General features: G+C 43.8%; 1 protein-coding gene across 2 annotated transcripts in view; it reads left to right on the top strand.

Moving 5' to 3' along the window:
- Positions 1-3584: 3584 nt before the first annotated feature.
- surf4l (surfeit 4, like) overlaps positions 3585-18714 on the top strand; it is a 29371-nt gene continuing 14241 nt past the window's right edge. The window contains exons 1-2 of one of the 2 annotated variants that reach the window (XM_046346601.1): positions 3585-3801; positions 5083-5269. In XM_046346601.1, the coding sequence (XP_046202557.1) occupies positions 3754-3801; positions 5083-5269 (235 nt within the window). In that variant the 5' untranslated portion in view covers positions 3585-3753. Of the gene's footprint in view, positions 3802-5082; positions 5270-18714 lie in introns of those variants that run through there. The other variant, XM_046346602.1, reaches the window with a different exon arrangement.

Here is an 18714-nt window from a genome sequence, read left to right as displayed (position 1 = left end):
ATGTTGTACTTTTATCCCAGATTTTGTACCTTGTCAGCTCAGGGATTTGAACTTGCAACCTTTCGGTTACTAGTCCAATGCTCTAACCACTAGGCCACCCTGCTGCCCTTTGATGGAAGTAGTTGACTGTGGTGTTGTGAAATTAGTGTGTGACAGGCAGACAGAGAAACTGGAGAATATTGTAATGACTTCAATTTTACAATGGCAATAGTGTAATCCCAATACCAATCTGGAACAAATTATTGAGTTTATTATATCACATTTGGGACCAAGGGTTGAACTAGTTAACCCACTGTTCCTAGGCTGTCATTGAAAATAAGAATTTGTTCTTAACTAACTTGCCAAGTTAAATAAAAATATTATTGGTGATGCTTATTCCTAGCCGCAAAATAACTTAACCTGCTGGTGAAAAATTTGGCCTACATAGTACAGTAGTGATGAACAGCTAGCTCACAACCACGCTGGAACAAGTTGATTTCTCTGAGTCCCCGAACCCACCACCATTTATTGTAGAGTAGCATCGCCTGTTGGTTAAAGTTAACACTTGTTGGTTTGTGCATAATAGTGTACTTTTAGTTACGACAAGGTATGAAATACCCATTATAATAAGAAAATTGATCTGAAAATACGAAGACTGAAAAATCGAGCACATAGACCGTAGACCTGCTCGATGTTTCAGTCTTCATTGTCACACAATGTCACACACCAAGTACCTTTTGACTGATGCCAATGATACAGTATGTTCACAACTATGCAGGTTAATATGATTTCGGTGTTGATGTATCAAATAAAACAAGTGAGGTGGGTGATATGCATACAAGCAAATGTAATTATAAATCGGACAAACTAAGAAACGTTAACAGGGGAAAAGAGAAAAATTCCACGTCTCCCGTTTTCTGATGACAGCATTTTCTTGTTTTTTTCTTCCAACATGTCCCTTTACAAATGATCAGTGTTGACAAACCACCAGTATCATAACACGGTCCACGCTAGAATCCTTGGGATGTCCCAACTCTGAAGTTACCCCATTGAAGTTGATATTTAATATAGTTAAGGTGATGGTTAAGGTTGGGGTCAGTGGCGATTTTAGCTTGTAAATCTTGGTGGGGCAACTTAAAATATATATTTTTTAGATACATGCCAGCAAAGCCACAACACAACACAACAATAAACAATACATTAATTGGACTATAACGTTGACAAATGGTTCCCACAAACTGTTAGGGCCTACATAAAGCTGTCCCAATGGCAGTGTCCCAACAGCAATCTCAACACCTTACCACAAATCAACCTGGCTATCAGGCAAGCCTTGTCTGGCAGCGGAACAGTTCATTCAGCCTTGTTTACTGCCTTTAAAAAAACCATAGTTGATATGGCTGACTTGCTTAAACAAATGTGGTTTCCACTGACAATTGAGATGTACAAACTATGGCATAAGGGGATGATGAGCGGATAAAATATAATCTGTAATTTCGATTAAGACATTAATGAGCGTGCTAGGACAGACGTGGTCTATATAACTATTTGTTCAGCATGTTTGAAATGTGCAGCGACAGAATTCAGAATATGGGCCGTTCTTACAGTATTCTCCCTGTATACCAAGTCAGTAGGATAAATAAAGGGGGCATGTAAAGCAGACAATATTCAATGATGACATTTCTCTAAAACAGGCTATAAGCTACATGTGCACCACCAAGTCCGAACAGTAGGCTTAATTATGAGGGGAAAAGGGACCAAATTATTAGGGTGATGCACATGGGCTACTAACAGCTTACTTTCCAACATACACATAGTATTACTTTCTTAGCTACAGTATACATATCTCCCTGGCATATTACATCATTTTTGCAGCAGCATAAAATACATTTCTGGACTCACGTTGTTGTGCTGTGTTCACTTGAACAGGAATGTGGCACGGCGCTCCTTCGTGGGCAAATTTTGTCATCAAACTTTGTCATCAAAGTCTGGCATTCTCTGGATTTATGGTGCTTTCAAGACAGCAGGGGATTTAAAAAAAACAAGGTTGAATCATGACATTAGTGATCTTTAGGTTGGAGTTCTAGAAAGAGGCAAGTTGGAATTCCGAGTTGGATGACCGTTCAAAATGTATTTTCCCAGTCGGAGCTCTTTTTTTCAGTGGTCTTGAACTCACTGAAGTCTGAGATTTCCCAATTCCGAGTTTCCAGTTGTTTTGAAAGGGGCAGAAGTCATGCTGGATTGACAGCATGGCCAATGTTGAATGTTTATCCTTTTAAGCTTGGAAAAGAGACTCTTAAACTCAGACTTGGACCACACATCCACTCCACTGAAGATCAGGCTAGTGATTGCTTTGCAATGCTTGCAGTTAGCCACTGATTACTTCCAAACCACTCATTGTTGAATTTGCAAGTTCCAACTTGTTGTTTATGTCGAATGAGCACCCGAAACATTTTATCTATAATTTATCTTCATATGACAAGGATTGAAAAGGATTTTACAGTTGATTGTCGACTTGATTCAAGATGATGACTGTAAGCTTGTCCAATCAAAGATCAAATCAAAGTTACTGTAGATATAATGTGATTTGACGTAATTTTATCTGTGGCCAATGACCTTGAGCTTTCTTGGATCGCCACTTCTAATGTAACTCTATGGCAGCACAATAGGGGCCTGCATTTTTTTGTTCTGACTGTACATTTTGCAGTGATGTAGTATCCCAATGAGTGACAGAACACTGAGCCAATCACGGCTCAACGAGAGAACATTACCAACCCCATACGCCAAGGATTTATAACTAATCCAAGATACACAACTGCCTGTCATTTTCAATGGAAACAAATGAGTCATAGAGAGCAGAACAAGCAAGGACGTGGGCAGAGTCAAGCACACGCTAGCGAGATCCTATTGGCGTGTTCTAGCATGCATCTGCATATTTCCGTTAGGGAACGCCTACTCTGTGGTGTGCTTGCAATAACTCAATTCGTCTTTGCATTCCTTCTACACAGCGCAATTTAAAAAAAAGTTTTGCGAAGGGTAAAGTCTACAAAATTTAGTCCACTCTGTTCAAAGCAGATTTGGGAACAGAAAACTGTATTAAGAGCTACTCTTTTATCGAGGAGAAAATGTGCAGAATGTCAGCCCCCAAAAATGTAACACAAATTATTATTTACAATGACAGCCTACCCTGGCCATGCTGGTCCAATTGTGCACTAACCTCCCAATCACAGCCAGATGTGATACAGCCTGAATTTGAACCAGGGACTGATATGACCCCTTGTAACACTGAGATGCAGTGCCTCCTGTGTCACTCAGGATCCCTAGCAGCATGAATATAAAATGTCAAATATAAAACTTCGGCTGTGAGTGATGGAAGAAAATTGGCCTCGAAGACAATTAATGGAAAAATTCAATGGATATTTGTCACAAAGGTGATGATGAAAGTTTCTTCTTAAATCATTTTGAAAATTGACTTCTCTTTGAGGGCGTTTTCTGGGCTCGCGTCAGTTAAACTGCAGTACCGCCAGTTTCCTCTGTCTACATGGGATGGTGTGCTTCCCAACCAGAACACTAGTCCCTTGGATCAGTATACGTGGCACGCTATGGCAATTACTGCCTACAGAGGGAGCTGTGTTATGGGGCGGAGGTTAACGCTTGCACTTCTTCGATGAAGAGGAGGTAGCGTCTGAAAAAACTCAAGGCGACAGGTCAGATTTTTGTCAGTTAGAATTCTAGGAAACTACAGTGGCACCAGCAGTACCAGACTCAGAGCGTGACATGGGGCAGAATGATTTGATGAGCAATGCGGAGGACGTGGCAGACCAGGTAGGCAGTGCACAAGGCCCTCGCGGCCACGACAGAACCAGACAGGAGTCATCATTGAATTAAGGGGAGGGAGTCTGCTCACTTTTTCATGATAGCGAAACTAGAATGTGGATAAAAAAAGTGAATGTATATTAATGAACCAATGATGGTGTGTGTAGTCCCTTCCCATTTGAGTTATTCTTCAATCGTACAGTCATGAAGCCGAAACAGTTGCAGTAGTGGCTACCTCTGGTTTAGCTTTCAAAAACACTTCTGCTCCGTATGTATTGGTTTCAGCGGTTACATTCGTCCACATTTGGTACATTTCCGACGCTGTGTTCCTACTCTTAGAAACGTCTATAATAATTGTTTTCGAAACATATGCTGATATGCCCCTGACAGAATTGTTATAATAAAAAAATATAGCAGTTATGCTTACACACAGGTGTTCAGCGCAAGCTATATAGGCGGCCACATGTGCTAATCAGCCATGTCTTCCATCTGTCTTTGGAAACAAGCAATGTAAACATGGAGATATGGCCGTGTGGGAACACTAACCATATAAAGGTGTGTCGTAGTTTAACCGTTTTAGTTTTTAGAAAATCGTTAAGCTTAAATGAAAGATACGTTCCTTATGTTTCCAAAAACGTACCGCAAGCGATATGTTAATTTGTAGACTAGTGTCGGGGCTCTTAACAAAACTCACCCAGTCAGAAGATACTATCATCAACAGGTAAGCGGTGGACTGCTAAATCAGTGTCTATGAATTGTCTACCTCAGGCTGTTCGCAGTAAACACAGTAACATGGATAGTCAGATTAATATAATAGTTTGTTTAAAACCTAACATCAGAGGGACAGTACAAGCACCACTGCAACAGTGCACCCTCCCTTCACCGATCCCCTGTAGACAACCGTAAATCTGCTTATAAGAATACATACCCGGTAAGCAAATCATCTTCTCCTGGCTCCAACCAGTGGCAATGCTGGGGGCATTTAAAGTTGTCTGTTATTATGCTAATGCATCCCAGAAGATGTCATATTAACCTGAGACGTTCAACACTTGTGACTGGACAGAAGACGACCTGCCTGAAACGCCACTAATGACTACAATAGTTGACCTTAGATACTGATCTTGGGTCATTTTAGCATTTTCCTCACTCATGGTTAAGGTTTGGATTGAGGGAGGGATCCTAGATATGTACCAAGGGAAAACTTAATCTCACACCTGCAACTGCATGTGTTGTGACTGAGCTACTCTCTCTGACTAACCATTTAAACAACCACTTCCTCTTTCCTGGCAGTTCCTGAGAGTGACCAAACAATACCTTCCTCACGTGGCACGCCTGTGTCTGATCAGCACCTTCCTGGAGGACGGCATTCGCATGTGGTTCCAGTGGAATGAGCAGCGGGACTACATTGAGGCCACCTGGAGCTGTGGTTACTTTCTGGCTGCCTGCTTCGTGTTACTGAACCTGCTCGGACAGCTAGGTGAGTTACTTGAACCTGTTACTGAACCTACGAGAACCGTTGCACTGTAAAGCTTTTCCCTGAGTTGCCAGCTTAATACTGTAATTTTGTTTTACCACAGAGAGGCTCTAATGTATTTGACAGTACTATTTTCCTTACTGTAAAAAGATATTGCAGCTCCCTGCTGTACATTTTAATGGATGCTGTCATTTTTTACAGTATCAAAATAGTACTGTCAAATACATTACAGGATCTCTTCTCACCAATTAGGAAAAGCATAGAAAAATAAAGAATAGAATGAGAGATGAGCACTAGTTACTCTGTGGGTAAAAAGACAGGTGACAAGGGACATATCAAGCTTGTGTGTGTGTGGTCATCCACATCGGCGTTAAACTAATGTCAAAGCTTACATGCATACCTTTATAACATGACTTAATGACGCCACATAAAATGTTCACTACATGTGCAACACAGCATTCCTAACCTAGCCCACAATGTCTGCTGTGTGGATCGAGCACTCGATTTGAAAGATTAAGAATATTTCAGTGAGACAACTCAAAGGCGATATCCATTAATGACAAGATAATGGAATTCATTGCCATTGAAAATCAACTGTTTTGTCATGGTTGGTGTGAGCTTTTGTGACTGGTTGAGCACTGGTACACACTAATGTTACCATGTGCGCTATTGTTCAGATGTTTGCCCTTCTGGAGTTACACTGTGATAGCATCACTGCTATTAGCTTCACGACGTACTATGGAACGCCGTTTGGGTCTTTGCGTATCAAAAAAGATGCACGTTAAATAACACTATTTGACAATAACACTTTGATGTGTTAAATAAGCTTTTAATTTGACACATCAAATAATACCGTTCTATTATAGAATGTTGTCTTCTGAATTTGCACGTGCAAGCCAAGCGCCACCACTACTGAGCGCCAGTAGCACTGTCAAAGCTGTAAAAAAAAGAAGTATGCAAACGTTGGCCACGAACAATGTGTTTACAATACCACGAAGGTAATAAAGCATTATTTGTTTGACTGCAACTTCTGGGGTAGCTAGCTAGCTTTAGCTTGGTACCTAGATAGCACCAATACAACCAGCCTGAAAACAATGACCAGTAGAAACTGCATTCATTTTTACTATTCTTAGAAAGGATTTAGTAATCCTTGTGATTTAAGTATTAGCTTGGTAGCCACTTGTTGTTCGCCTATTGAAATTGAACTTCAGTTAATGTAAATAAATGGCTAGCCAGTTAATTAACCCTGTTGCCCAAAGCTAATGTTATAAGCAGCCATATAGCTTCATCTGGCTAGTGAGGCTCGACCTGACCTGGTTGCGTGTTGTGCCTAATCCTTATTGTGGCTTTCTTCACAAGAGTGGAGTTTGCCTTCAAAATAAAAGTACCTCTTTGAAAGTGAAGCAGAAGGTTACAATTGGTGGAATCATGCCATATTTAGACAAGATAATGTTAAACAAGTTTGGAATGTGAAGCAATGAAGTGGGGGTTCAGTCTACTCGGTGACACCCACAGAACACAACTGTTAAGAGTTTATGCAAATTAGCGTTGTAGCCCTTCTGGAAGGGACTGTGACTTGTGGGAAATCACCTCCCCAGTCAGCCTATTGAGTGTATTGACATTCATATTGCACTGTAGAGCTTTACCTAAGGATTGGGGATCAATGAAATGAGGTAACAGTCTACTCAATACCCAATATTTTTTTCCCCCAGCGTCGTCCTCAGAGTTATCAGGCTCCTAAACATCCACACAGTATTGTTTCTCCTCGAATAGTGTTCAATACACACTGGTTGACAAATGTGGCTCAATTCAGTTGTTTCAGAGTCTGAGCCATGATGCTAATGTTCTCTGGGTGTCACTGAGCAGACTGATAACCCATGTAATTGAGCCACAATCCTAAATAAACTGTACTAGAATGCTTAAAAGGCCGCAGGATTTTTGGCAAGGAAAATATTGGATATCAGTATTGGCCAAAAATGTCATATCGGTGCATCACTCGTTGGTACCATGTTTCATGAGCTGAAAAAGGAGATCCCAGAATTGCATGTGTCTACACCTATTTGTCTCTACAGTCCCATAAGGTGTATTTCTACCTGTGTTTTAAAAATCTGATTCTACTGCGTGCATCAGTTACCTGATGTGGAATAGAGTTCCATGTAGTCATGGATCTACAGTTGAAGTTTACATGCACTTAGGTTGGAGTCATTAACTCGTTTTTCAACGACTCAAAAAATGTCTTGTTAACAAATTATAGTTTTGGCAAGTCGGTTAGGACATCTACTTTGCATGACAAGTCATTTTTCCAACAATTGTTTACAGACAGATTATTTCACTTATTCACTGTATCACAATTCTAGTGGGTCAGAAGTTTACATACATAAGTTGACTGTGCCTTTAAACAGCTTGGAAAATTCCAGAAAATTATTTCATGGCTTTAGAAGCTTCTGATGGGCAAATTGACATCATTTGGGTCAATTGGAGGTGTAGCTGAGGATGTAATTCAAGGCCTACCTTCAAACTCAGTATCCCTTTGTCAAGGTATTGGAGTGGCAATCACAAAGCCCTGACCATAGAAAATGTGTGGGCAGAACTGAAAAAGCGTGTGCAAGCAAGGAGGCCTGCAAACCTGACTTAGTTACACACATCATGGGAAAATCAAAAGAAATCAACCAAGACCTGAGAAAAAAAAATTGCAGACCTCCAAGACCGGTTCATCCTGGGAGCAATTTCCAAACACCTGAAGGTATAAACACCATGGGACCAAGCAGCCGTCATACCGCTCAGGAAGGAGACGTGTTCGTTCTCCAAGAGATGAACGTACTTTGTTGCGAAAAATGCAAATCAATCCAAGAACAGCAAAGGAACTTGTGAAGATGCTGGAGGAAACAGCTACAAAAGTATCTATCCACAGTAAAAACGAGTCCTATATCGGTATGACCTGAAATGCCGCTCAGCATAGGAGCCACTGCTCCAAAACCACCATTAAAAAGCCAGACAACAGTTTGCAACTGCACATGGGGACAAAGGTCGTACTTTTTGAAGAAATGTCCTCTGGTCTGATGAAACACAAATGGAGCTATTTGGCCATAATGACCATCGTTTATGTTTGGAGGATAAAGGGGGATGCTGAAGAACACCATCCCAACCGTGAAGCACGGGTGGCAGCATGTTGTGGGGGTGCTTTGCTGCAGAAGGTGCACTTCATAAAATAGATGGTGTCATGAGGGGGGAAAATTATGTGGATATATTGAAGCAGAATTTCATAGGAAGTTAAAATGAGTCTTCCAAATGGACAATTACCTCAAGCATACTTCCAAAGTTGTGGCAAAATAACATAAGGACAACAAAGTCAAGGTATTGGAGTGGCCATCACAAAGCCCTGACCTCAATCCTATAGACAATTAGTGGGTAGAACTGAAAGTCTGTGCAAGAAAGGAGACCTGCAAACCTGAGTCAGTGACACCAGATCTGTCAGGAGGAATGGGCCAAAATTCACCCAACTTATTGTGGGAAGCTTGTGGAAGGCTACACAATTCTTGACCCAAGTTAAACAATTTAAAGGCTTTGCTACCAAATACTAATTGAGTATTTGTCAACTTCTGACCCACTGGGAATGTGATGAAATAAATAAAACCTGAAATAATTATTGACTATTATTCTGACGTTTCACATGCTTAACATAATGTGGTGATCCTAACTGACCTAAAACTGGGAATTTCTTCTAGGATTAAATGTCAGGAATTGTGAAACTGAGTTTACATGTACTTGGCTAAGGTGTATGTAAACTTCCAACTTCAACTGTATATAAACTCAGCAAAATGAACTTAACAAGATTCAACAACTGAGACAAACTGAACAAGTTCCAAAGACATGTGACTAACAAATGGAATGTCCCTGAACAAAGGGATGGTCAAAATAAAGTAAATTGTCAGTATCTGGTGGCCACCAGCTGCATTAAGTACTGTAGTGCATCTCCTCATGGATTGCACCAGATTTGCCTGTTCTTACTGTGAGTTGTTACCCCACTCTTCCACCAAGGCACCTGCAAGTTTCTGGACTTTTCTGGGAGGAATGGCCCTAGCCCTCACCCTCCGATCCAACAGGTCCCAGATGTGCTCAATGGGATTGAGATCCGGCCTCTTCACTGGCCATGGCAGAACACTGACATTCCTGTCTTGTAGGAAATCACACAAGAACAAGCAGTATGGCTGGTTGCATTGTTATACTCGAGGGTCATGTCAGAATGAGACTGCAGGATGGGTACCACATGAGGGAGGAGCATGTCTTCCCTGTAATGCACAGCGTTGAGTATGTAAACCCCTAGGCTAATTACTTCTCCAATAGCTAATTGAAGTCAGCTAACCTGGAGTCCAATCAATGAGATGAGATTGGAGATGTTGGTTCGAGTTGCATTGCCCTATAAATAACACTCAAGTTTGAAGCATTGCCTGATGTGAACCACGCCTTGAACAAAAGAGATCTCAGAATATTAAGACTTGTTGACTTTTGTGATCCTTCCCAGGTATCTCAAAGCCTTGATGTTAATCAGTCCACGGTAAGACAAATTGTCTATAAATGGAGAAATATCAGCACGGTTGCTACGCTCCCTAGGAGTGGCCGTCCTGCAAAGATGATTGCAAGAGCGCAGGGCAGAATGCTCAAGGAGGATAAGTAGAATCCTACAATGTCAGCTAAGGAGTTACAGAAATTTCTGGAATATGCTAACATCTCTGATGTATCAAATTGTATTTATCACATACACATGGTTAGCAGATGTTAATGCGAGTATAGTGAAATGCTTGTGCTTCTAGTTCTGACAATGCAGTAACAACCGAGTAATCTAACAATTCCACAACAACTACCTTGTACACACAAGTGTAAAGGGATGAAGAATATGTACATAAAAATATATGGATGAGCGATGGTACAGAACGGCATAGGCAAGATGCAGTAGATGGTATAGTGTACAGTATATACATATGAGATGTGTAATGTAGGGTATGTAAACCTAAAAGTGGCATTGTTTAAAGTGGCTAGTGATACATTTTTCCATTATTAAAGTGGCTGGAGTTGAATCATTATGTTGGCAGCAGCCACTCAATGTTAATGATGGCTGTTTAACAGTCTGATGGCCTTGAGATAGAAGCTGTTTTTCAATCTCTCGGTCCCTGCTTTGATGTACCTGTACTGACCTCGCCTTCTGGATGATAGCGGGGTGAACAGGCAGTGGCTCGGGTGGTTGTCCTTGATGATCTTTATGGCCTTCCTGTGACATCGGGTGGTGTAGGTGTCCTGGAGGGCAGGTAGTTTGCCCCCGGTGATGCTTTGTGCAGACCTCACTACCCTCTGGAGAGCCTTACGGTTGTGGGCGGAGCAGTTGCCGTACCAGGCGGTGATACAGCCCGACAGGATGCTCTCGAATGTGCATCTGTAAAAGTTTGAGTGCTTTTGGTGACAAGCCAAATTTCTACAGCCTCCTGAGATTGAAGAGGCGTTGCTGCGCCTTCTTCATCACGCTGTCTGTGTGGGTGGACCAATCCAGTTTGTCTGTGATGTTGTAACGGTTTTGACTTGAGGTTATTATTTATAGGGGTGCCAGGTAGGTTGTGCCTACCAGAGAAAACATTAGTTTCTCCTTTTAGTTTGGGTGGGAATGAGTCCCATCTGGTCCGTCAAGTCTACACCAATACAAAGGACGTATGTAAAAGTCAGGATGGAAATAAACTTTTCATAAACCCTTAAAACATTGAAAAGAACTTCAAAAACAATTATATTCTGTTGCGTGGGTTGTATTAGCAACAACAATGATTACACACATATATAATAATATCACAATGAGTTCTGGTTCCTCCAGAAATGTCCTGTACCTCGGGCCTAAAAAGAGTCCTGCCCGGTAAAGGAGTTCAGTGAACTCAAGTGACTTTTGTCACGCGATGTTTGTCCGTTCGTTCCGTGTAGCGTAAACCCAGTATTAAACATACAATCAATATAACAATTACTTTACCACAGAACCTTAAAGCGGATCAACTCTTAATTAAGTCCTCAACTACCACTAACTACACAAATCACAGTATACATCACATCCAAACAAATGAAATACCGTATACAAAAAGGTGGTAGTCAGTCGGTCAGTCAGACAATCCAATCCGCCAATAGATCTCCAGCGGAGAAAGGCCACGAAGAACGGAGGTGTAGTCCAGGGATGCAAAGAGTGGATCCGATCCTGGGTAAACTCTATTAGGCAACAAAACACACGTTTAACGGCAACAAAACAACGGAATAGAGAAGCTTCGGGAACTGAGGGTTGAACACATCCTCAGTCACGTCTCCATCACAAAAACCCCCACTTTTGCGCAGCTGATACTGGCTATTTAATTGGGAATTAAAGGGAAAGCGCCCTATTGGAAGGAGCTGCACTGAGACTGTTCAGAAAAATTCAGGGCCGTCACACACCCCCTCCCCTGGAAAAAGCCGACCATTGCCCTGGAAGGCACATCTTGGTCGGGGAAACCGAGAAAGGTCTCCTCATCGCTTTCCTCTACAAAAATATTCATTACTTTTTGGAGCTCACGCTCCTCAGCTGAGGGGCCACAGGCCTTAAGGTGCGAGACTTCTGGGTCTGGGAATCCGAGAAAAGTCTCCTCACTTTCCTCTTCAAAGATATCCAGGACCTTGCGGCGCTCAATCGCCTCCATTTCCTCAGCCGAGGGGTAACAGGCCTTAAGGCGTGAGACATGGACGATGCGCATATCTTCACCTGTGTCCTCTTTCACCACTCGGTAGTTCAAAGGGCCCATCTGCTCCACAATCCTATATGGTCCTTGCCATTTAGGAGCGAGCTTGGCCGAGAAGAATTGTTCAGCTTTCGAGTAAGGATGAGAGCGAAGCCACACCCGATCACGAAGCTGGAACTGCATGTCTCGTCTGTTCTTATCATAATTTCTCTTCTGCTTGAGTCGAGCCTGGATCATGTTCTTTGAGACAAGAGCTCTCAAGTCATGGAGATGGCCTACCTGGTCATAGCAAGCAGCGTCTGGAGTAAGCTGCTGGGGCTGTAGCACCATATCCAAGGGTCCTCTGAGAGGACGACTTAGGTTCAGCTCTGCAGGTGTGACTCCAGTGGACTCTTGCACAGCAGAATTCAGGGCAAATCGAAACTCGTGAAGGTGCTTGTCCCAGTGTTTGTGCTGCGTCCCTACATAGGAAGCAATCATTGTCTTCAAGGTTCGATTTACTCTCTCAGTGAGATTGGTCTGTGGGTGATAGGTCGTGGTCAACTTCTGTCTCAGGTTCCATCTTTGGCAGGTCTCCTCAAAGAGATCAGAGACAAATTGGGAACCTCGATCAGACAGGATGTAATCAGGCACTCCCCAGCGAGTCAGGATCTCTTTCGTAAGGATGTTAGAGACGGTCCTTGCTGTGGCCTGACGCAGGGAAAAGAGTTCCACCCACTTTGAATAATAATCAACAAAAACAAGCATGTACACATTCTGATTGGAGCTTCTAGGAAATGGACCCATCAAATCCACTCCTAACATTTCCCAAGGTCGGGTAACCACCGTTTGCTGCAACTTGCCAGCAGGCTTTCTACCTTCTGGTTTGTACATTTGACAAACCTGACAATTTCGGATGTGTGACTTCACATCCATGCTCAGATGTGGCCAGTAGAGTAACGCTTGCAACCGCTTGTAGGTTTTGAACCTGCCCAAATGACCAGCTAATGGGTCTTCATGGAAATGTTGAAGCAGTTGTAGGCGTAGAGTGTCCGGTATGTACATTTGGTAGAGTGTTCTGTGAGGTAGTTGTACGACTCGGTAGACTTTATCTTCAATGATGGTCAGCTTTGTGGTAGGATTGACCATCTTTTCTCCATCTTCCAGGATAGTCTGGTACAAAGCCTGTACTTCTGGATCATCCTGTTGAGCTTTCCATATTGCCTCATCAGAGATGGGAAAGTCTGTTTTGGGCGAGTCTCGACTGCTTGACAGGACAGTAGCACATGTAAGATCAGGGCCACCGTTATCACAAGTAGGAGCTCTGGACAAGGCATCTGGCACAGTGTTATATTTTCCTTTCCTGTATTCCACTGCAAATGTGAACTCTTGCAACCGTAGAGCCCATCTTATGAGTCTGGTGCTTGGTTTGTTGGTCTTGAACACCCACACAAGGGAGGAATGGTCAGTGACCACAGTGAAGTGTCTACCCTCCAAGTAGTACCTCCACTTTTCCAAAGCCCAGACAACTGCAAGGCACTCTTGCTCGGTTGTGGAGTAGTTCCGTTCTGCTCCATTCAATGTCCGACTGGCGAACGCTAGCACTTCTTCAGTGCCAAGTCCAGTCTGTTGGACTAGGACAGCACCAAGTCCAACATCACTTGCATCAGTGTAAACAACAAAAGGGCAATCAAAGTTGGGATGACCTAAAATGGGAGGTGTGACGAGATGTCGTTTCAGGGTTTCAAAGGAGGTCTGGCACTCTGCCGTCCATTGGAATTTCGCTCCTTTTCGCTTCAACGCGTTGAGGGGTTCTGCCACCTGGGAGAAGTTCGACACAAACCGATGGTACCATCCAGCCATACCAAGGAACCGTTGAAGGGCCTTGAGTGTGGTTGGCACAGGGAAGTCTTGTACAGCCTTTGTCTTTTCAGGATCCACATGAATGCCGTCGAAAGACACAATATGGCCAAGGAACTTCAGGGAGGTTTGGCAGAAGTTGCTCTTCTTCATATTTAAGGTCAGACCAGCTTCTCTTAGCTTGTCCAACACTGCTTGAAGATCTTGAAAGTGTCTTTCTCTGTTCTGAGAGTAGATAATTATATCGTCCAGGTAGATGAAACAGATCTTCCCTTTGAGCTCACCTAACGCAATCTCCATGAGTCTTTGGAAAGTGGCAGGGGCATTCTTTAATCCAAAGGGCATCACCTTAAAGGAAAACAAGCCCTCAGCACAGACAAACGCAGTCTTGTCCTTGCTTTCCTGGTCCATCTCAACCTGCCAATAACCACTATTGAGGTCAAGGGTAGTGAACACAACAGCGCCAGACAATGACTCCAGGATCTCATGGATGGTAGGAAGAGGATATGCATCAGTCTGAGAAACATTGTTGGTCTTCCTATAGTCCACACAAAATCTAAGACCACCAGTCTTTTTTGGGATGAGGACAACAGGAGCAGCCCAGGGAGAGGAGGAACGTTCTATTATATCTTGTGCTAACATATCATTTATGAGTCCCTTTTGGATGATTAGCTTCGCTGGGGACAAACGATATGGCTTTTGCTTGATCGGCATTTCCTGTGTAAGGAATATTTTGTGCTTCAGGAGCCCGGTGCGTCCTAGCTTTGAAGTACATACATCAGCATTATTCTGCAGCTGTTCCAACAGCCGTAACTCCTCTGGCTGTTCCAGCTGAGCTCTTCTCACAGCCTGTAAAAGGAGATCGTCAGAAGGATTATCAAGGGTTAGTGGTACCGGAGCAACGGCAGAGAAGAGTGCCACATTTGAACCCCAATCATGTAACTTTTTAGCTTCTGATTGGTGCGGTATTAACTGAAAGGAAGGGGATGTCGATGGGGGCGTAGGCAGTGACTCTTGGGGTTTCAGCTCTGGTTAAAGCACCCAGAGAAGGATGGTCATTGCTGCGAAGAGAGTTAGGTGTGTTGGCCTGTTGTGATTTGTGGTTTCTGGAAGGGTTTACTTGATACGGTCTTGGACATCTAGCTGAAGAATGTCCCTTTTGGCTACATCTCCAACAGAACATGAGAGAGGTCTTGGCTGGAGACTCTGGCTGTTGTTGATGGTCTGTCTTGGGCAACTGTTTGGGTGTCTGTTTCTTTCTCTGGTCATATTGCTGTTGGCATTCTCTGTCCTTCTCAAACTGCTGTCCCAAGCGAACCAGTCCATCGACAGTGATGACTGTAGCATTGCCTTGTCTTGGCTGTTCAGAGGTGCCAGCTTGGCCCTCAGTGGTCTGAACAGAAGTGGACACCAGAGAAACTCTGTGTAAGGAGTTGTGCCTAATGGAGGCCATGTCCACAGACACGTCATCCAACATTTTAACACAATTAGAGAGTTCTCTCTGCAAGTGGCCTACAGTGTTAACCATGGGAGAAAAAACAGAATTAACGTCCTTGAGGACCTCAGTGTGGTGATGTTGCAGGCGCCATTGGAGAGTGGCAGTGAGTTGGTTTCGTTGGTAGTCAAACTGCCTGTCCAGGGCACCAGTAATTTCCCGTCTTCCACTCTCACTGAGCTCTGTCAGCGTGCGGGTTAGAGTGCTCAGTGAGTTTCTGAATTCCATGGCACTCTGTTGTTGCTCTTCCCTCAGACATTTGAAATTATGGTGGATAAGAGTTTGGAGATGTTGTTGAGTCCGACGAATATCAAGGATGTCACCTTGAAGTTGTAAGACTACAACCTCTGGAGATAAACCAGACAATGGAGGAAGGTTGGGTGTCAGAGGGAGGGCTAGCTCAGTACTTCCACACAGATCCATGTCAATAAGTGAGTAACTGGTTAGACCTCCTGTGGCCTGTGGCTCAGGCCGAGCATTCAGATTCCCAGGGCTCTGGCCCAAATTAACTCCATTATCTCCATTCACATTATGATTTGTATTGTCAGCTTGATGGTCAGAATGGCCCGGTGTATTCCCATTGACAGGTATGACATGGATGAGCACATTATCTTGGGGTGAATCCATTGTTTTAATTCCACACAAAATATTTGCTTTGGTTAGTTCTCAATGTTGAGCTGTCCCATCTGGGGTGCCATTTTTTATGTAACGGTTTTGACTTGAGGTTATTATTTATAGGGGTGCCAGGTAGGTTGTGCCTACCAGAGAAAACATTAGTTTCTCCTTTTAGTTTGGGTGGGAATGAGTCCCATCTGGTCCGTCAAGTCTACACCAATACAAAGGACGTATGTAAAAGTCAGGATGGAAATAAACTTTTCATAAACCCTTAAAACATTGAAAAGAACTTCAAAAACAATTATATTCTGTTGCGTGGGTTGTAATTAGCAACAACAATGATTACACACATATATAATAATATCACAATGAGTTCTGGTTCCTCCAGAAATGTCCTGTACCTCGGGCCTAAAAAGAGTCCTGCCCGGTAAAGGAGTTCAGTGAACTCAAGTGACTTTTGTCACGCGATGTTTGTCCGTTCGTTCCGTGTAGCGTAAACCCAGTATTAAACATACAATCAATATAACAATTACTTTACCACAGAACCTTAAAGCGGATCAACTCTTAATTAAGTCCTCAACTACCACTAACTACACAAATCACAGTATACATCACATCCAAACAAATGAAATACCGTATACAAAAAGGTGGTAGTCAGTCGGTCAGTCAGACAATCCAATCCGCCAATAGATCTCCAGCGGAGAAAGGCCACGAAGAACGGCGGTGTAGTCCAGGGACGCAAAGAGTGGATCCGATCCTGGGTAAACTCTATTAGGCAACAAAACACACGTTTAACGGCAACAAAACAACGGAATAGAGAAGCTTCGGGAACTGAGGGTTGAACACATCCTCAGTCACGTCTCCATCACAAAAAACCCCCACTTTTGCGCAGCTGATACTGGCTATTTAATTGGGAATTAAAGGGAAAGCGCCCTATTGGAAGGAGCTGCACTGAGACGGTTCAGAAAAATTCAGGGCCGTCACAATGTGTACGCCGAGGAACTTTCCACCCTCTCCACTACTGTCCTGTCGATGTGGTTAGGGGGGGTGCACCCTCTGCTGTTTCCTGAAGCGCATGATCATCTCCTTTGTTTTGTTGACTGAGTGTGAGGTTATTTTTCTGACACCACACTCCGAGGGCCCTGACCACCTCCCTGTAGGCAGTCTCGTCATTGTTGGTAATCAAGCCTACCATTGTAGTGTCATCTGCAAACTTGATGATTGAGTTGGAGGCGTGCATGGCCGCGCAGTCGTGGGAGTACAGGAGAGGGCTCAGAACGCACCCTTGTGGGGCCCCACCGTTGAGGATCAGCGGGGTAGAGATGTTGTTTACCTACCCTCACCACCTGGGGGCGGCCCCGTCAGGATGTCCAGTTGCACAGGGCGGGCTCGAGACCCAGGTGATGACGAGTTTGGAGGGTACTATGGTGTTAGATGCTGAGCTGTAGTCGATGAATAGTATTCTCACATAGGTAGTATTCCTCTTGTCCAGATGGGTTAGGGCAGTGTGGTTGCGATTGTGTCGTCTGTGAACCTATTGGGGCGGTAAGCAAATTGGAGTGGGTCTAGGGTGTCAAGTAGGGTGGAGGTGATATGGTCCTTGACTAGTCTCAAAGCACTTCATGATGACGGTAGTCGTTCAGCTCCGTTACCTTAGCTTTCTTGGGAACAGGAACAATGGTGGCCCTCTTGAAGCATGTGGGAACAACCGACTGGGATAGGGATTGATTGAATATGTCCGTAAACACACCAGCCAGCTGGTCTGCGTATGCTCTGAGGACGTGGCTGGGAATGCCGTCTGAGCCTGCAGCCTTGCGAGGGTTGACACGTTTAAATGTTTTATTCACGTCGGCTGCAGTGAAGGAGAGTCCACAGGTTTTGGTAGCGGGCCATGTCGTTGGCACTGTATTGTCCTCAAAGCGAGCAAAGAAGTTGTTTAGTCTGTCTGGGAGCAAGACAACCTGTTCCGCGATGGGGCTGGTTGCTTTTTGTAATCAGTCATTTGACTGTAGACCCTGCCACATACATACCTCTCGTGTCTGAGCCGTTGAATCTACTTTGTCTCTATACGGAGGCTTACCTTGTTTGATTGCTTTGCGGAGGGAATAGCTACACTGTTTGTACTATATGGTTTCCAGTTTACATAGAATCAAATAAAGTTCGTTCAGGGCCGTTTGTCTGCTTGGGGGGGATTATATGCGGCTGTGATTTCTCTTGGTAGATAATGCGGTCGACATTTGATTGTGAGGTGAACAGAAGGACTTGAGTTCCTGTATGTTATTATGATCACACCACGTCTCGTTAATCATAAGGCATACCCCCCCGCCCCTCTTCTTCCCAGAAAGATGCTTGTTTCTGTCGGCGCGATGCGTGAAGAAACCAGCTGGCTGTACCGACTACGATGGTGTGTCTCGAGTGAGCCATGTTTCCGTGAGGCAAAGTTAGTCTCTTATGTCTTTCTGGAATGCTACCCTTGCTCGGTTTTCATCAACCTTGCTGTCAAGAGACTGGACATTGGCGAGTAGTATGCTTGTGCGCGATGTGCCCGTCTCCGGAGCCTGACCAGAAGGCCGGCTTGCCCCTTTTACGGCGACGTTGTTTTGGTTCGCCGGCTGGGATCCGATCCATTGTCCTGGATGTTGGGCAAACCACAGGATCCGCTTCGGGACAGTAGTGTTCCTGGTCGTAATGATGGTGAGTTGCCATTGCTCTTATATCCAGTAGTTCCTCCCAACTGTATGTAATAAAACCTAAGATTACCTGGG

The sequence above is a fragment of the Oncorhynchus gorbuscha genome, linkage group LG04 (genome assembly GCF_021184085.1).
Source record: "Oncorhynchus gorbuscha isolate QuinsamMale2020 ecotype Even-year linkage group LG04, OgorEven_v1.0, whole genome shotgun sequence".
Classification (NCBI taxonomy): domain Eukaryota; kingdom Metazoa; phylum Chordata; class Actinopteri; order Salmoniformes; family Salmonidae; genus Oncorhynchus; species Oncorhynchus gorbuscha.
This window is presented reverse-complemented; position numbering and strand designations above follow the sequence as displayed.